The sequence below is a fragment of the Megascapheus bottae genome, chromosome 19 (assembly GCF_031878675.1).
Source record: "Megascapheus bottae isolate mThoBot1 chromosome 19, mThoBot2.hap1, whole genome shotgun sequence".
NCBI lineage: Eukaryota > Metazoa > Chordata > Mammalia > Rodentia > Geomyidae > Megascapheus > Megascapheus bottae.
The window spans coordinates 14,495,248-14,515,564 of NC_143527.1; the positions used below are offsets into that span (position 1 = coordinate 14,495,248).

A 20,317-nucleotide genomic window follows, 5' to 3' on the forward strand; every position below is an offset into this window, starting at 1 on the left:
CAATGGGTCCTGGCCTGCTCCATGCCTTCAGGTGGGTTTCCAAGTGCAGAGGTGGGAAGGACTGATGGGCTCTCATACTATTTGAGATCTCTATTGCCAGAAGTTGACTAATTGTGCTGCAAACACAGTCAACACAAAACAATGGAAGGCCTCTGACTTGAAACAAAGTAACCACATTCCCTCTGATCAACCCTCCCCAGGACTCTGGCCTATCAGCCCTTCCAGCCCAGTGCTCAGGACCTGGAAGGGCACGCCAAGAGGCGGGGCTAGCGGGCCTAGGGGCGGAGCGATCCGGGATGGGCGTGTCCTCGAGGGGGCGGGGACAAGATGGCCACCCCGAGCGCTTGGAGGACCTAAGAGGCGGCGGCCGGGGCCACGCCCCGGGCGGGAGGGCCGCTCTGTGCGCGCCCGCTCTATGATGCTTGCGCGCGTCCCCCGCGCGCCGCGCTGCGGGCGGGGCGGGTCTCCGGGATTCCAAGGGCTCGGTTACGGAAGAAGCGCAGCGCCGGCTGGGGAGGGGGCTGGATGCGCGCGCACCCGGGGGGAGGCCGCTGCTGCCCGGAGCAGGAGGAGGGGGAGAGTGCGGCGGGCGGCAGCGGCGCCGGCGGCGACTCCGCCATAGAGCAGGGGGGCCAGGGCAGCGCGCTCGCCCCGTCCCCGGTGAGCGGCGTGCGCAGGGAAGTCGCTCGGGGCGGCGGCCGTGGCCGGGGGCGGTGGAAGCAGGCGGGCCGGGGCGGCGGCGTCTGTGGCCGTGGCCGGGGCCGGGGCCGTGGCCGGGGACGGGGCCGGGGCCGGGGCCGGGGCCGCGGCCGTCCCCCGAGTGGCGGCGGCGGCCTTGGCGGCGACGGCGGCGGCGGCGGCGGCGGCGGCGGTGGCGGCGGCGGCCCCCGGCGGGAGCCGGTCCCTTTCCCGTCGGGGAGCGCGGGGCCGGGGCCCAGGGGACCCCGGGCCGCGGAGAGCGGGAAGAGGATGGACTGCCCGGCCCTTCCCCCCGGATGGAAGAAGGAGGAAGTGATCCGAAAATCTGGACTCAGCGCCGGCAAGAGCGATGTCTACTACTTCAGGTATCGCCCCAGGTGGGGTGGGGGGGAGGGGGCGTTGGAGGGGGCGGCGGGGTCAGGCCGGGGTCAGGGGTCACGGGCTGGCCTGGGGAGCAGGGGGGGGGGGGCGGTGCGGTGAGCGGCGGGGTCCCGGGCCTGGTGACGCCCCTTGGGTGAGATTTCCCCGGAGGGCGCTGGCAGGCCCGCGGACGTCTGGCTGGAGGGCCCCGCCGGGGTGGGGGCGCAGGCCTGGCCGGGGTCGGGTGCCCGGGAGCGGCGCTTGGCCGGCCCACCGAAGGGTTAAAACAAGGTGTAATTCATCGAAACCATAAAAGCCAGTCATCCTTGGCTGCGGTCCCAGCCCGTCCCCGACCCGTCCCCGACCCGTCGTCCCAGGAGTGTGTAGATCGTGCGCACGTGCGGGAGCCAGCCGTCGACGCGGGCGAAGTTTCCCTTCCGTGGTGGGGGTCCGGGAGACGTTTCCCAGGAGGCAGGCGTCGAGGGTCGGTCTGTCCGTGCCACTCCTCTGTGTGCTGGCGCCGTCCGTCTCTTGGGACGGCGGAAACACCCTAGGAAGTGGTTGGATCACCCCTGGGAAGTGGGGGTGCCGCTGGCATCCGAAGGCTGAATGGCAGAGCTGCAGCTCTGCCACCCCGAACTGGACAAGCCTCCGCAGTGACGAGTTTTCTGGCCTCAAGGGCTCTGAGCAGGCTCCCCTAAATGTTACTCTGCAATCCTGTGGTCAGTCCTGTCCAGTCCCTTCATTTGTATATGTCATGCCCAGGAAATGATCTGTGGACATGAATATTAGAGGAATTGTAAACCAGTTTACTCGGTTTTCCTATTTATAGAAGAGAGTGTAAACATAGTCCCTGGCCTGGAGGGGTTATGGGCAGAACCATGTTTCAGGGCCTCTATTTCGTTAGCCATTGAAGTGTCATGAAGGCTTTCCCGTTCATCCTCCTGCGGAAATACGAACTTATACATGTACACGAGGTTATTTGTGACTTGCAAATACCCGTAAGTGTAAAACATTAAAAAATAAATAAATAAAATGGTCCATACGCAACGATGTCTAAACATATATCCATATAAATTTGGGCATGGCTTTTCCTTTATGTCTCTGGTGCTGAGAATCCAGCCTAAGGCCTTGCACACCTGTGGGTAAGCTATCTACCACTGAACTGTCTTCTCTAGCTCCTGAGCGCAGCCTTCTTCGCCCACTTCCTCCCTTTGTGGGGCTTGAATTCAGAGTCTTGGGCATTGCAGACATCTGAGCTCTTCTGCTCAAGGCTAGGGCTCTACCCCTGGGAGCCACAGCTCCACTTCCGGTTTTCTGGTGGTTAGTTGGAGATAAAAGTCTCACAGACTTTCCATCGTTTCATCTCTCACGAGAGAAAAAAAAAAAAAGAAAAGAAATGAAAATAGTGTTGCATGGGGGAGGGGGAGAAAAAAAGAATGAAGTGTGTTTTATTAAGTGTTTCACTTGACCAAAGACTGCCTTTATTTATTTATTTATTTATTTTGACAGTACTGGGGTTTGAACTCAGGGCCCGAGCACTGTCCTTGGACACTTTTTGCCCAAGGCTAGTGGTCTGCCACTTGAGTCACAGCACCACTTCCGGCTTTTTCTGTGTATATGGTACCAAGGGCTTCGTGCATGCTTGGCCAGCACTCTACCAGTAGGTCACGCTCCCCATGACTGCCCATTTTGAAAGCTCACATAGTAAATGAGAGACTTTCCTTAAAGATATAAAGATGAATGATTGTCTTGCATTGTATTTCCTGGTCATTGAATGTTTGCTTTACTGTTAGGAAATGATTTAATGAATGAAAGTTCCTGTGATTTAAAAAAAAAAAGGATATTTCTTCCAAGTTCATTTGTTTCACAATTGTTCATTTTTGGTATTTCATTTACAACACATTCTATATTTTTAAGTAGGCAATCTCCATAACCTTCTGGGAACTATGTATGTGCTGCTATCTCATACAAAGTTAGATTTGACAAAAAAAAAATTCTTTTGAGGAATGGATCTAATCCCAGTGAACATCTTTTTTTTTTTTTTTTTTTTTTTTTTTTTCTTGTCGATTGTGAGTCTTAAACTCGGAGTCTGGATGTTGCCCCTGAGCTCTTGCTCTTGTTCAGGGCTAGTGCACTACCACTTCCAGCCACAGCTCCACTTCTGGTTTTCAGGTGGTTAATTGGACATAAGGGACTCATGGATTTTCCTATCCTGGCTGGCTTTGAACCTTGATCCTCATATCTCAGCTTCCTGAGTAGCAGCATTGCACGCATTAGCCACCAATACCCAGTGCATTCTCTGTGATGGTTCTCTTGGGGTGGTTTGGTTTGGTTTGGTTTGAGGGTGATATTTTTGTTTGAGCTAGCTTTTGATTGTTTCAAGTCTGTTTTTTTCTTTTCTTCTTGTATCTGAAAAAAAGAAGCTGGAAAAGTCATTTTAAAAAGTGAAGTTTGTCAGGGGCTGGTGGCTCAAACTTATAATCCTAGCTACTCAGGAGGCTGAGATCTGGGGATCACTGTTTGTACCCAGCTAGGGCAGGAAAGTCTGGAGATTTATCTCCAATTAACCAGAAGAAAAGTGAATCAAAGTAAAGGTAGATTGTTAGCCTTGAGCAAAAAAGCTCAGTGATAGTGCCACTGTGTTCTAGCCCCACATCCAACACACACACACACACACACACACACACACACACACACACGAAATTTAATTAGTTTTGGTGGTGTCTGAGGCAGAAGAATGATGCTTGTGAATGAGGCAGACCTGGGCCTGTCACAAAAACAAAACAACAACAGTTAAAAACTCACCTCCCGCAAAACATAACAATGAGACTGAATAATAGTAAATACAGCACTAAAAATACATCAGTTCTAAAGTCTGATCCTAGCTCCTTAAGGGACTGAGGTGGAAAATCACTTTAGTCCTGGGATTTGAGGCCACCCTGGGCCACCTAGAGAAATTCTGTCTGTGGAAAAAAAAAAAAACTTGAACTTTAGGCTACTTCAACAGCAAAGCTCTTGCCTGGCATGCATGTGGCATGGGGTTCATTCCCCAGCACCACAGGAGGAGAAAGATTCCTGTGGTGCTCATTTAGATTTGTGGCCAAATTTCTTTCCTTAAATGTGTTGTAAATTTTTTTTTGTTGTTAAATTTTTGTATGAACTCAATAAATGTATTATTGTAGAAAAATCTGACATGATCAATTTAGAGCAAAATTTCTAACATCGTCTTGCAGAAAATAACAAATCGCTGTATTCATAGTCTTTTTAAACTGAGAATCTTTTTGTGTGTTTCTGGAGCATGATCGTTTGAGCGAAGTGAAAGTACTACCTTGAACAGTTGAGAGCTAGGAGGAACGTTGTCTGCAGCTTACTGACTGTCCATACTTAGTTTTTGTAGTGGATGGGTACTCTGCAGTAGGAATTCCTGTAGCACTGTGACACTTGCAGTAAGTTGTTACTTGACTTGTGACTGTAGCTTGCAGTGAGGAATAGTGGTTGTAAAGGAGGAGAAGTTATTTTCAGCCCACAGTGTCACTGCTTTACATGTTTCCCCTTATACACCTTGCTCTTACAAAAATTGGGTAGAAAGCCTCTGTGCCATGTCTGTTAACAGATGGGTTGAGAGTGAACTCCCCTGTTGATAATGTGAACACCTGCAGCCAGTGGCTCATATAGACTCTAATAACGTTAACCCCTGAATTAGTGTGCCCCTGGGGAGATTAATTTAAACTAACCTGAGCCATTAATGACACGCCTGGCTGACATGTATTAATTGAAAGGAAATTAAAGAGAAAGCCTCAAATTTTGGTAGGATATTTTTTAGGCCTTTTCCAGATGTTGCCAAGTTCTAATAGGAAGATGCGTCTCTGGTTGCCAAACAATATAATTATGCCTTCTGTCAGGATTACTGATAGTGCTGTGGCAGTTCATATTATCATCTGAAGTGTGTTTTTTCAGAAGGGTGTGGTTTGTTAAATTATTGGGTCCATTGGTGTAGTTTCTGAAAAAGTTTGTTGCTATTGTTTGAACCCAGTATTTGAATAGTACTTTTCTACTGTTCTTCTCAGTCCTGTCATTCCCAGTTCTTGGTTTCCTGCGCTTGCTGATTGATGTTTTTGAAATATTTTTCTCCTCTTTGTAGGAGTCTTTAGTAAATCATCTTCTCCTCTTCCTTCTCCTCCTCCTCTTCTTCCTCCCCCTCCTCCTCCTCCTCCACCTCCTCCTCCTCCTTTTCTTCCTCTTCCTCTTCTTTAAATCATTTAAATTTGTAGATTTGGTTCTAACTGAGGTGAAAGACCTGGGGATTATGGCAAACTTACTGCTGCTGCTCTAGAATATTATCTGGTTGAGTACTGAAAATGTAATAGGAAACATTTTTAAAATTTTTAACAAAACTATGATGCATTTGTATAATATTGTTTCTCTGTATAAAGGTATAATGGAACCAGAGAATGAAAATAATTTCATGGAACAAACATATGAAGAGGCACTAAAAAGATTTCTTGATCTTGAAAGAAGAGGACTCAAATATGATTGAGGCTTATAAAATCACCAGTGATATTAATATAAATAGGAAGTTGTTAAGGAAGACAGCAGAGCTCAGAGGCTAAGAGGCGTGGACTTGGTAGAGGCTTAAACAGGTTATTTAAATTCCCTATACTAATTATCTATTAGATGAGTGTGATTATCCCCTGTCTATTACTGTGTGTATTACAAGGGTTCAGTTCCACAGAACTAAAATCAATATGTAGATTTCTTGGAGTTTTAAGCATACTTAAGATCTAAGGGAAAAAAAAAGGATCCAATAGCTAATTCTTGTTTTATGGGTTGATCATATAAACAAGTATATATATATGTATATGTGTGTATTATATATATGTATACATATAATTTGTTACTACGATGCTTTGGAATTTTGAGCCAGTATTTTTGAATTCTGAATAAAGGCTTTTGAATTTTGAATAACTGTTAAATTCCAAACCTTCTTTCTCTACCACTTTGCCTCAAAAGCCCAAACAAAATATCTTTTAGGTAGTATTTGGAGAAAACTGGCCTGAGTCAGGATTATGTGACCATTGTCTCAGCTCTGACATATACAAGTTAAAGTCACTGTCCTGTGTAGTTAAACCTAGAGTCACTGCATTACTCTTGCATTCATTTCTTCTTTTTCTTTGGTGGGTGCTTGGGCTTGAAATGGACCTGGGCACTGTCCTCGAACTTTTTTTGTGCTCAAGGCTAGATTTCTACTATTCGAGCTGCACCTCCACTTCTAGTTTTCGTCTTTTCGTCAGTTAATTGGAAACTAGAGTCTCACCGACTATTTTCTTACCCTGCTGGCTTAGAACCATGCTCTTCAGATTCTAGCTTACTGAGTAGCTAGGATTACAGGTCTGAGGCACTGGTGAGCCACAGCACCACTTCTAGTTTTCTGGTGCTTAATTGGAGATAAGAGTCTCACAGACTTTCCGCCTCACGCTGGCTTTGAACTGTGATCCTCAGATCTCATCCTCCTGAGTAGCTAGCATTATAGGCACAAACCACCAGTGTGCAGCTTATTCTGTCCCAAGGACTTTCCTTCCCTGGTCTGGCTTTGAACTGCGATTCTCAGATCTCAGCCACAAGATTACAGGTATGAGCCTCCAGAGCCTGGCGAAATAAACTGACTCTTACTTCATGAATTTCCTGCTTATTTTGAGATTAAAAACAGCTCTTTTATTGCTTTTAGATATTTCCACTAAAAGATGAAAAGTTGTATAATGAAATTTTATTCAATTTCACTGCAACTTTTGAAAATTAAAACTCCCCCAAGTAAATGGGAAAAAGGCATGAAATAGAATAAAATTAAAAGGATAACTATAGAACTTATGATTTTGCTGTCTTCATTGTCAAGATAATATAAATTCAACCCCATTAGTTTGAAAATTTGATAATATGTAAATTGTGTGTAAATGCAAATAAGAATTAAAATTTCACCTAATATTGAGTACTTTGAATTTATTATACATTTTTTATAAATATGAATCAAGAATGCCACACACATTTTTACAGCATATTTTATTGGCTTTATTTATATAGAGGAGAATTTCACTATTACATTTTCACATGATTATAATATACTCCAAAAAATCTCCCTCCTGTCATTCCCCTTTCTTCCCATTGTTATTCTTTTTAAAAGTTATTTTATTTTTTAATGTATGTGGTAGTGAGAAATTGAACCCGAGTCTTCGTGCATGCTAGGCAAGCACTCTACCTCTAGGCCAAATTCACAGCCCCTTTAACCATTTTGAAGTCTATTTGTTGGTATTCTTTTTCGTGTTCTGTTCTACAATAGAAGAGTCCATAAACTGAACTTTTTTTTTTTGCCAGTCCTGGAGCTTGAGCTCAGGGCCTGCGCACTGTCCATGGGCTTTCTCAAGGCTAGAGCTCTACCACTTGCACCACAGCACCACTTTGGGCATTTTCTATGTATGTTACACCGAGGAATCAAACCTGGATCTTCATGCATGCTTGGCAAGCCCTCTACCACTAGGCCAAACTCCCAGCCCACTCCCTCTCTCTCTTTTTTTTTTTTTTTTTTTTGTCAGTCATGGGTCTTCAACTCAGGGCCTGAGTGTTTGTTCAAGGCTAGCTCTCTATCACTTTGGCCACAGCTTCAAATCCAATTTTCTGGTAGTGAATTGGAGATACGAGTCTGTGGGACTTTCCTGGCCTGGCTGGCTTTGAACTGATACCCTTGGATCTTAATAGCCTCTCAGTAGCTAGGATTACAGGTGTGAGACACCACACTCGGCATCTTAAAATCTTTTTTTTTTTTTTTTAACAAGTATACATATCTTTAAGAAAAGAAAAAAAACTTTTTCCCTGAGGCCTGTAGGAGAAATAGCTATTACTAAGTAACTATTTTCATAAATACTTTAATAATGAGTTGACAGGTCTTTGTTGTTTAGCAGATTCTGAACTTTTCAAGGTAAGGGACTGAGTCAGCTTTATTTTTTGGTGTTGCTGGTAGGGATCACAGCATCCAGCATGTTAGGCAAATGCTAGGTCACATTTCTAGCCCCATTGGATTCTTTGTTGTTGTTGGTTGTGGGGCTTGAACTCAGAGTCAGCTGTCCTCGAGCCTGCTTTTGCTTAAGACTAGCACTCTACCACTTGAGCCACAGTACCACTTCCGGTTTTTGAGTGGTTAATTGGAGATAAGTGTCTCATGGGGACTTTTATACCCAAGCCGGCTTCGAATTGTGATCCTCAACCTCCTGAGTAGTTCAGAATACAGGTTTGAGCCACAGGCACCCAGCAGGAATATTTAATATTACTTTTTTTTTTTGCCAGGAGATTTAGGAAATAGTTGGTGTTCCTTCATTGTTGGAGTTTTCTAGTGCTGTAGCTTACATAATTTTAAAGGTGAAGACTTTATTACTTCCCCTAAATGCTTCCTGATACTGATAAGTGAATGAATGAAGTACCTTGCTTATTGGCCGAGTAGGTGGCCATAGCTATTTGTGACCTTTCTTGTCACAGACAACTTCATTTTATTCCCCTTTATCTTAGTAGCTGGCTTGAAGATACACCGTTTACTTCTTCATAACAATTTATGCATCTTGATGGCCTAGGTTATAAAAAATAACATGAAGATATGTTGTGTTGTATTTGAGGGGTAGTTCCAGGCGGCTGTAGTTTCACAGGCCCACAGCAGGCCTTTTAAAGACTGGGAGTGTGATGGACATGGCTGGTTCAGGCAGTAATAACTACAGGTGAGTTCATAGTGTGACAGAAATGTGAACACCACTAAATTAAATGGACTAGTTTAAGGATTCTGGTATTTCAGTTAGTTTTTACTTATTTGTATATGTTTATTTAAACGGAGTTGTCATTTAACCAAGCAATTTATGAGTACAAATGCATTTGAGTAGTGACTTTTAGATAGATCTCTCAGATGGGAATCAGGTTTAAGAATTACTTTACATAGTTTAATCAGGAGGAAAGGAGGCAAAGTTCAGGTGATCCGTGATCTTTTTTTTATGACCTGGAAAAACACACGAGGTCTTTCCTCGGTGTTTAAACAGTGGGTAGGAGAGTAAAGGTGTGGTCACAAATTCATTCAGGAGTGGCCTGCTGGGGCAGTTGATTGGGGATTTTTTTTGTGTGGTTGAAAATGAAACAGGTATTTCATTGCTGGTGTTAAAAGTCATCACTTCAGTCAGAGAAAACTGAAAATGACTACTATTCCTCAATCTAATAGGGTTAAAAAACACCCCCCCCAATTAATTTCCCTAAGTTATTAGAGTAAAAGCTTAATCACTGTTTAAATCCTGACAGGAGGATTTATAGCAGCCATTGCAGTAGGAGCTTCGTGTTTTAGGGGAGGACGGAGCTTACATCCTCAGCTCTCTACTTCTGGAGTTAGTTTGCCACTGTGTGGATGATAGGGATGTCTTCTAGATGCCCCTCCTTCTTAGGTCTTGTGCTTCCATAGTTTACCTCGTCTCCTGAAGAGCAAGCAGCTCACTGTGTTTTGTTTTGGTTCTGGAACTCAGTGCTTCCACATGCTAGGCAAGCACTGCAGTTGCGTTTGCCCTGGCTCCAAGGGTCTCTGATCTCAAAATCACCTGGACGGCAAGATTGACTTTTCCTTCATCCAGATGCTTAAGTTATAGTATAGTAAAGACAATGGCTTGTCCCGCTGCTTTTGAAGACAGCACTATGTATAAGAAGTATCTGTCAGATGCTTCATCTCATTTCAGCTTTATGGCAGGAGCTGGAGACTCAAAATGAATTAGAGCTTCCTTCTGGATGTACTAATCATTACAATTTACAATTTAACATCTGTCTTTTCCCCTAAATCTCAATGTAGTTTATTGGTGGGATATCTAAGGTGTCATTTTCTTGTCTCTCTCTCTCTCTTTCTCTCTCTCTCTCTGGTGGTCACAGAGCTTGAACTCAGGGCTGGGTGCTGTCCCCAAAGCTTTTTTTGCTCAAGGCCAGTGCTCTACTATCTTTAGACACAACTCTACTTCTGGGTTTCTAGTGGTCAATTGGAGATGGACTTTCCTTTCTGGCTGGCTTTGAACTGCGATCCTCAGATCTCAGCCTCCTGAGGAGCTAGGATTACTGGCAGGGACCACTGGTGCCCAGCTAGCATTTTCTTTTCTTTTTAAAAAACAGACTGCATAATAGCAGCAGGTTATTCTGGTTGTCCTGATAAAGCAGGATATTGCCTGTGTTTGTTCTTCCATCTGGAAACACATCTGAAAGAATCAAAGGTGAATGGATGTACTTGGTTTGGAAACTGTTTTGTCAGCATTGAGGAGTTGGGTACTTGATGTATGGCTGTGGGGTGAGGTGAGCTGGCTTGGAGTTTACATATTTGAGGGGCTATGATGCCAGTAACAAATATGGGGGGAGAACAAATGGTCAGGTAGGGGTGGATGGATGTGATGGAAAGTGAGGATTCAGGTTGTAGATAGCTCATATCATCTGTAATCCTGGCTCTCCAGAGGGAGACAGGGAAGATCATAGTTCTAAGCCAGCTTACACAAAAAAGTAAGACCTCATTTTATCCATTAAGTTGGGGGCTCCCACTTACATTGGAGGCAAAAGTAGTAGCCAGAGGTCTAGACAGGTTTGTCTTAGGTAAAACAATGCAAATGACTTTTGTAAAAAGTTAGAGGCTTTGTTCAAGTGGTAGAGCACCTGCCCAGCATATGCATGGCTTTGAGTTTAAACCTGAATGTAGTAAACAAAACACAAAAATCCCCAAACACCTGAAAAACTTACTACTGAGTGTATTTGTAAATCTATGTTAGAATGGGTGTTGAGGTTTGCTGAGTATAATTGCTCTGGTTGCTATTTGAGTTCTTTTTCAAGAATACTTGCATCATGTGATTTGAAAAGAAATTGTTGATAAAGGTCTTCAGTTGACTTAAAGCTTGTGATGATACCTGCCTATATTTGTTTTAACTTGACACAGAGTTGTTTTGTTGTTTCTGGGGAACATTTTATTGTTTGTTTCCCAGCAGTTTTCTTTGCCTTTGAGTTAACGCTCCTTTGTGATCAGCTGGTGTAAGGTTACATTTCAAATGACATACTGGATTTTTAGAAAGGTTTTCTGAAATTCTCAGAATTTACTTCCAATGACAGCACATTTGGCTCAAAATTTGTTAGATAAGACTTTGGGGACATTCTTCCTATGAAAAACTTAGTTTAATGCCTCGCAGGAAAACTATTTAGGAAAGAGTAATTTTTAATCTTCAGTATCATAGTGCTTTTATAATTTTCCAACATTGTAGTATTTTTACAATAAGTAAATAATTCTTTTTTAAATTGTTATGATAAAGGTGATATAAAAAGAATTCCATTTGCACAAGTCAGGTAAAGACATTTCTTTCTGGACAGTGTCATCCTTTCCACACTTTCTTCCAATTTTCCTACCCAGAAGTTTTATAGTTCAGTTTCAACACAGTGTCCTGTAAGTACTGTTGCTCTGTTTGCTCATCTTTTGTGAAAGGAATTGTTCTTTTTTTTTTTTTTTTGCCAGTCCTGGGCTTGAGCTCAGGGCCTGAGCACTGTCCTTGGACTTTCTCAAGGCTAGAGCTCTACCACTTGAGCCTCAGCACCACTTCCGGCTTTTTTCTATGTATGTGGTACCGAGGAATCGAACCCGGTCTTCGTGCATGCTAGGCAAGCACTTTAACCACTAGGCTAAACTCCCGGCCTGGAATTGTTCTTGATAGGTAAATTATTCTCTTAAGATAGCAGTTGGTCATCTAAGAATTGTAAAAGTAGGTTCAAGGATATTTGCCTTGGTGTTTTCATTTTAATCATTATGGAAGGAAGCGTTAAAATGTTGTTTGATTATTTTTCCATTATCGGTGTTCTGAGTTGGACTCTGTGTATGTGTGTTTTTAAAAGAATTATTGACTTTCTGTTGGAACTTCATGTATATAATATAGAAGAAGCAGCCAGCATTTTCAAAAGTGAATTTGTAAAGACAGTTTGTAAGAGAGAAGACATGAAACAGTTATCATGCAGTGCTCTGCTGTCATTTGCTGAGTAAATGATAAGTAGGGTAATCTGAGAAACATCTGTTCAGTGCAATTTGAAGCATTTCTACTTAGGTTTTTGGGTACAGTGTTGTGTTTTTGACAGGGCCAGCTTGGGCTGTGATCCTCCTGTTTGTATTTCTTTGTAGTTGGAATGCCAAGTGCATGCCACCATTGGTTGAGATAGAGTCTTAACTTTTTGTGTAAGCTGGCCTCCATCTTCAATCTCTGCATTCTGGAATAGCTAGGATTACAAGCATGAACTCCCACATAAAGCAAATTTAGAATGAACCTGTAGGGGCTGAGAATGTGCTTTAGTGGTAGAGTGCTTGCCTAGCATGCAGGAAGCCCTGGGATTGATTCCTTAGAACAACAAAAACAGAAAGGGCCAGAAATGGCGCTGTGGCTTAAGTGGTAGAGTGCTACCCTTGAGCAAAAGAAGTTCAGGATACTGCTCAGACCCTGAGCTCAAGCCCCAGGAGTGGCAACAGCAACAACAACAACAAATGAACTTGTACAATTGTAATGTGACAATTGAAGGGGACAGAGAAAGACACACATGAGGAAAAAATTTATGTAGGACCTAGAATGTTTATTACTGTCTTTCTTTTAGTCCTAGTGGAAAGAAGTTCAGAAGCAAACCTCAGTTGGCAAGGTACCTGGGAAATACTGTTGACCTCAGCAGTTTTGACTTCAGAACTGGAAAGATGATGCCTAGCAAACTACAGAAGAACAAACAAAGACTGCGGAATGATTCTCTCAATCAAAATAAGGTTGGTTAATTTACATATATGCCATTCCAAATGTCTTCTCCGAAAAGTATCCTACGCTCTAATTACACTATTGACATTTTGGCTATCTGAATTATCTTTTGCTTACTATCAAGCTTTTTGATTTACGAAGATGATATATTTTCTGTTATTTGGAAGTATACACACACGGAAAAGGCCTAAATAAATTCGGCATAGTAGAATATGACATTTCAGTATACATTTCTCCCTTGGCCAACATGCATCACACTTTCTGATCTATTAGAATGATTTCCCAAATTTTCTTTGTTGTTATTACTTGTCCAGGTTTCCTTTTTCTCCTTAAAGTAGTTTCTACTCCTTTAAAAGGAAAAAAAAATTAATGTGGTGTGTATTACCATTACAGGTGATAATTAGTTTAGAATTTTTCAGGTTCAGAATTGGAGAGAGGACAGTTGTTTTTTAGTTTTGCTAGTGTTGACAGTGTTGAATCTCAGGCACAATATTCATTTTAATACCTTTATTAGAGATTTTCCCATTAGCTCTTAGTTTTCCTGAGCAGCTTGGCTGATAGTTTATTGTACAGGTCTTCAACCTTGTCACATTTAAACTCTAATACTGATTGAATTGTAATAAAGCACCCATTATTGTTTTATGGTAAACTTCTTTTCTTCCAAGGCAGCCAAGCATGTATCACCACAGGTGACTCATTGACTTGTACATCTTTGTGAGGTTGTCAAGCAGATGGTTTCCCTCAGTATTGAGCCAGAAACGGAGCTTGAAGTCCTCATTGCTGAGGCACATGCCCAAGTCAACTATTTTATTAATTTGATTATCAGTTAATTTTCTATTCCTATAGCTTTTAGAGATCTTTGTATATGTCTTTTTGACACTGTCTCACACAAGAAGTATGAAAATAATAGGAAATGGGATTGGGCTGATCAGTCCTTTTGAGTCCATTTTGGGACCCCAGAGGCTGTGTATAGGACCCCAGGTCTTCGGACCAGGTAGGCATGGTTTGGTGAATTGATTGCTACCTACTGGCTCATGTGGTCCTAGGCAACTTTCTTTGCCTCTGCGGCTTTTAGTCTCAGGCTTTTCATTTGTAAAATTAATATGTTAAAACATTTCTCTTAGCATTATTACTTTTACATACTGGAATTTACATAACAAGATAAATATATATGGCAGAGTATTGAACTACATTGAATTCCTTTTCTTTTCCTATTTTCCCTTCCCTGAGCTATCATCTGCCTTAGCACTATGTTACCTTGGTTAGCTTGGTGTCCAGTATAGTCCAGTATAGGAGTTTTCTTTGTTTTTTACTTTGCCCGAAAGGTAAGGTATGTATAAGTATTCAGAATTTGTTTTACTGGTTTGTTTCAGAGCAGTTCATAAAAATTGGTGTAGAGGTTAGACTGCATTGTTTGCTTATGTCATATAATATCTGTCACTGGTTGCCATAGGAACATTGGCAGGTAATTTGCTTGGAGAAGCAGAATGGAAAGGGAAGTCTAAATTGCCTTTACATTGCTTAACTTTGGAGTTAATTTGGGCTAATAGTTGTGAAAGTATTTAGAAAAAAATAGGAGATAATAATGGGAGAAAAAGGAGCTCAAATTGGCAAAAATAGGACTATGTGAAAGGATAGGTAATTTCCTCTATAAGCTGTGATTTCAGTTTAAAGAAACCTTTTTTGGGGGGTAGTTATTATGTTCTTAAGTGTGATAATACATGCCTATAATCCAGGTACTAGGGAGGCAGAAGTAGGAGGAATGAAATCTGAGGCAAAGTTACCATGAAACACTGTCTGAAAAGCAAAGTAGAAGTAAAAAGACTGAGACCATGGCTCAAGTGGAGCTTCCCTGGCAAGCACCAGGCCCTCAGTTCTAACTCAGTATGACCAAAGAAAAAAAAGAAATAACCAAATATACGTATGTAGTTTAAAAACAGAAAGCCAACATTTGTATCTCTTAAGATTTATATCTATATAGCTACATTTTCTTTTTAAAACTAAGTACAGCTGAGCATTTATGGAAAGATTCCTTATACTCACGAAATGAGGAGAATTCAAATTACCTTGTTGTTACCAGAAATCAAAGTTTAGTTTCATGTAGTGCAATTTGAAGATTTACTTCCTAACAGTTCTGGTTCACCATTACAGATCCGCACCTAATTCATCTCTAGTTTGTGTGCACCTTTCTGCTGTAGCCTCACTGGACTACTCATCCTGCATCATGGCATGTGCTTTCAAGATTGTGCTTGCTTATGTGCTGTTTCCTCTGCTTGGAATGCGCTTCCCCTTCCCCTCCATCTGGCGATCTACTCATCCAAGGCCCAGCTCCACTGTCTCCATTTCTGGGACGCCTATCCTGCATTCTCCAGGCATCAGCAGTCCTTCCATAATCCTCCCTGTTGCTTTGCCATTGTGTCTGTGACTGTCTGCTTCAGCTAGACTGGGAGCTCCGTGAGGGCAGGGACCCTGTCTTTTTTTGTCTGTGGGCTACAGTTTTGTATCTGTGCTCCCAAACCAAGTTCACGGTAGGTACTTTAACAAATCTTGCTGGATGTTTAACTAGCTATCCACCCCTTCTAGAGTTTTATAGTGGTGATAAATGTTTATTGAATAAATGAATATACCGTAAAGTATTTTGAAATGCCTTTTTATTTTCTGACATTCTTGGTGAAGACTTGGGGACCTAGTCTGATTTTCATATCTGACTGTATTTCAGAGAGTACACAGAGTGTAGACCTTTGTGTTTTTTAAGTATTAGCTCACTTGTAAGATGTTGGTGACTCATGCCTAGAAGACTGAGGTCTGAGAATCAGTGTTAGAACTGTCAACACAGGCAAGAAAATTTCACTGCACTGATATCTGCAGTTAACCAGTGAAAAAAGTCAAGCAAAACTAATCAACTTGAGCTGTGGCTCAAGTGAAAGAGTGCTGGCCTTGAGCAGAAGAAGCTCAGGGACAATGCCCATGTCCTGAGTTCAATCCTTAGACTGATAGGAGAGAGAGCAGGAGAGGGAAAGGGAAGAGAGAGAGACCAAGAGAGCACAAGAAGAGAGAGAATAAAATAATGTTTGATACAGGCTAAATTATAATTTTTATACAATTTTTATTGACTAATTGGGTGCTATCTTAATGTAACTTCTATACCAAAGGTAAGTTTTTGGTAATAAATATTTCAGTTATGTTTTGGGAGATAGCTTTGGAGTTCTTTGAAAAAAATATTTTAAAATTATATTAGGTTGACAGTAGGGTGAAGAGGGTTTGCCTTTTGATTAATATACACTTTTTTTTTTTTTTTTTTTTTTTTGGCAGTCATGGGCTTGAGCTCAGGGCCTGAGCATTGTCCTTGGACTTTCTCAAGGTTAGAACTCGACCACTTGAGCCTCAGAACCATTTCTTTTTTTTTTTTTGCCAGTCCTGGGCTTGAGCTCAGGGCCTGAGCACTGTCCTTGGACTTTCTCAAGGCTAGAGCTCTACCACTTGAGCCTCAGCACCACTTCCGGCTTTTTTTTTTTTCTTCTATGTATGTGGTACCAAGGAATTGAACCCGGGTCTTCATGCATGCTAGGCAAGCACTTTAACTACTAGGCCAAACTCCTGGCCCCCTCAGAACCATTTCTGTTTTTTTTTCTATGTATGTGGTACCGAGGAATCGAACCCGGGTCTTCGTGCATGCTAGGCAAGCACTCTATCACTAGGCCAAACTCCCGGCCCCTAATATACACTTTTTGACTAATATATTTATTAGTACTTATTTCTACTTGTCTCAAACTCAGTCTTTCTCTTACCCTAAAAATCAGTTTCATCCTTGAGTATACTTCTTTATTGATTTCCTTGTTGCTGCCATAATTATTCCCCACTAACCATACAGCTTTCTGAAAGACAAAGCAGGGCTGAAAACACACAATTGAATGAAGATTTTACATTAGGATAATGGAAAAAAAACCACAGAAAGATTTGTAAGCCATCACTCAAAATTGAACTTGAAGTCAGCAGTGTTCTCGAAGTTACTCCAGGAATATGTTGTAGGACCGCACATCTTCTGATTCCAGCGATGATGCTGTTCTCTGAGCCCCAGACACATGTGGCTGTTAAATGCTTGATATGGCTAGTATGACTGGACACTTAAATAGCCTCTTATGCCTAGAGGCTCCATTTTTGACAAAACAGTTCAAATAATGAGAGCTAAATTTTAGACATTTACATAGGCTTCAACTTTTCAAAGAAGAGGTTTTCAAAGTTCTAGAAAAATGACTCAACATTTCAAGGAGAAAAGAGACCAGAGAACAAACGAGATGATGGTTTCTAAACAAATTTAATTGGAAACTGTAATTACAATACAGTGATTCTGAAACAACATATATCTTGCTTCTGGTACTTTTTTTTTTTGCTAGTCCTGGGTCTGGGAGCTGTCCGTGACTGAGCTTCTTTTGCTCAAAGCTAGCATTCAATTCCTTAAGCTAAGGTACCAAGCTTTTTCTGTGACTAATTGGAAATAAGAGTCTCTCAAGGCTGAGAGTTTGGCCTAGTGGTAGAGTGCTTGCCTAACATGCACAAAGGTTCGTTTCCTTGGTACTACATACATAGAAAAAAGCCGAGAGTGGTGCCGAGGCTCAAGTGGTAGAGCTCTAGCCTTGAGAAAGTCCACGGACAGTGCTCAGGCCCTGAGCTAGAGCCCAGGACTGGCAAGAAAAAAAAAAAAAAGAGTCTTTAAGACTTTCCTCCCTGAGCTTCCTTCAGACTGTGATCCTCAGATCTAAACCTCCTGAGTAGCAAGGATTATAGGTGTGAGCCACTGGCGCCTGGCTAGCTTTTCTTTTTTACTATAATTTTTTAATGCTTCATATGGAAAAATTAAAGTGAATTGTTTGTGCTTTTAGCTCTTAATATTAAAATTATATAAATTAAACTCATAAAGCTAATAAAATTTCCTAACACTCATATGACCTGTAATATATTTTTTCAATTGTTTATAATAAATACAATATAGAATATTTTTTTCAAATTTGACTTGACAGTTCTAATATCACAGAATGACATAGTTCTATGATCACATCTGTGCATATTTGATATATTTGGAAATAAAGAGCATCATATTTTTTTTGAATGGGATCTGCTATCAAGTCCAACAGTATTTCTCATAAATTATTCTGGGTTAAGATAGTGTATTTTTGTGCTTATAAACACAGACTTAGATTCTGTATAACTGTATCTTAGAAGACGCCTGGTTTAATTATCCTCACAAAATGTTTAAGTGATCAAGAGGGAGCTGGACTAGGATGTACAAGGTGGTGATCTCCACTGCAAATGAAAGCACACTGTCACAGCCTTGAGAATGACAGAACTTTAGGCAAGGGAATGTCTTCAAGGGACAGTCTCATTGCAGTAAGGCCAGCAATTGGAGGTAATATTTAAAGAAAACACTGAGGTTGTAGGAATGTCTGCTGAGCAGTTACGAAAGCATATATGATAAGATTGTAGGACTTTTAAACTTTATTACTATAATGGCTCCTAGCTAGAATTTGAAAAATATGGAAATGATTAGTGTGCATCATATTTAGTAAATGTGCTTTAGGAGACTTTTATGATATGTGCTTATGTATATTAAACACATAAAACTTTTAGATGAAGTAAAAATATTTAGGGGTGGATGAACAATATTACAGATGATATGTGATCTAAAGATGAGGCCATTTGGTTGATCCGAGTGGACAGGAATGGAAGGTAGAAGGTGCAATGGGGTTAGTTTTGGTAGAATTTTGGCTAGAATTGTGTGCATACATTTTTCTTACAGCAGCTAGGACCTATGTGATCCCCACAACTAGTGACTTTATTCTTGGCCTTTATTTTCAGACTCCTTCTACATGATGATCTAAAACAGGATTGCTCATTATAGTGTAGGCCTCTTTAGTGCTTCTCTAACCTCCAGAGGAGAATAGTTGAATATTTGGGTAAAGTTTGATTCTCTTAAGATTTATTAGTATCCAAGATTATTAGGTCTTTTTTTTCCCTAAGGTAAGTTTATTATTACTTACCAAGTACCCTTTCGGTACAATTTATCTAACAACTTACCTGCTGATATCCTGTTATTTGACCGTATACTTTGTACTATGCTTTGAGGTGTTAATCTCCATACTCACCTCCTTTGCCAAGAACCAGTGTGCTAGGATTTAGGTTATTTTCTTTTCCTCACCGTACAAGATAAAGCTACTGTGTTATTTAAAGTGAGATGATGTAAAATTTCTGATTCATAATCGAATACTTGAACACTTTGAACACTTCTGGATATTAGCTCTTTTCATTTTGGGGTGTTGGTTCTGAGGCATAAACTTAAGAGACTTGGCATTAATCCTTGATTGTGTGTGCTAACACTACCATTCAAGCCTTCATTCACCACTGCTTTGCTTCCACCTTTTTTTTTGGAGGTTTATTAGAAGTAAGAGTCTCATGGACTTTGTTGCCCAGATGGCTTAGAACCTCAGTCCTTAGATCTCAGTCTCCTGAGTAGCTAGATTTAAGGTGGGAGCCACTAGTTCCCAGCCTAACTCTTTAAGAGCAGTGTAGTATTACATCTGGCCAGTGTTCAGTTTCTTTGGATGTTAGTCTTATTTGCGGTGATTTGTTAGGTTTTTCCATTCATGATACAACAGTATACGGTTTATGACTTTTCTAAAATGATTTGTAGTTTGGATTATTTTCCTGCTGGATGTTCATGTAGGGCTGCGATTCAGAGGAAGATAAATATAACTCCGTTCTTGGCTTAAAAATTTCAACATGGATCATATGGGTTACATTTAATTATAACATGTTCCAGTTACTTAACACCTATAAGTTTAAGGTGACAAATATAGAGCCTGCATAACATAGGAGCTAACATATCATAGCATTTTTTAAAAGATATATAATTCCAGAAGTTGTAAAGCATATTCTGTGTGCTTAGGCATGATATTTTAAGTTTTTTGTCCTGGTCGTAAACTCAGGACCTGTTTGCTGTCTCTGAGCTTTTTTTTTTTTGGTTAAAGACTAGGCTTCTACCACTTAATCCAAAGCAGAACTCTTATTGTCAGGTTGGCTGGTGGTTGAGAATAATTTCTTTTGTATGATATTAGGTTCGTCATAATATTGGGGCTTTGTATGTGTCTACTGATAGAATCTTTTGAGAGAGCATTGACTTAGATGTCATATAGCAGTAAAGGTGGGTTATATTACTTGCTTATATTATGGCTTTGATGAGATTTAGTTTGAATCTCAGGTTTTGAGGTCTTTCTTTTACAAAATTTTGTAAGTCCTGAGAAATTTTCCTAATTTTGTAGGTTCTAGGTCTGTGAGAGGATTAAGTCCTTTTTTTTTTTTAATGTCTTTTTTTTTTTTTTTTTGGTTAGGTCCTGGGGCTTAACTCTGGGCCTTGGCACTGTCCCTGAGCTCTTCAGCTCAAAGCTAGTACTCTACCA

At 41.3% G+C, this 20,317-nt stretch overlaps 1 protein-coding gene across 1 annotated transcript in view; it reads left to right on the forward strand.

The window, feature by feature from the left end:
* Nucleotides 1–446: 446 nt before the first annotated feature.
* Nucleotides 447–20,317, forward strand: part of Mbd2 (methyl-CpG binding domain protein 2) — a 49,194-nt gene continuing 29,323 nt past the window's right edge. Inside the window, exons 1-2 of the mRNA XM_090353074.1 lie at nucleotides 447–1,064; nucleotides 12,718–12,877. Of these exons, the coding sequence (XP_090209200.1) occupies nucleotides 526–1,064; nucleotides 12,718–12,877 (699 nt within the window). The 5' untranslated portion in view covers nucleotides 447–525. The remainder of the gene's footprint in view (nucleotides 1,065–12,717; nucleotides 12,878–20,317) is intronic.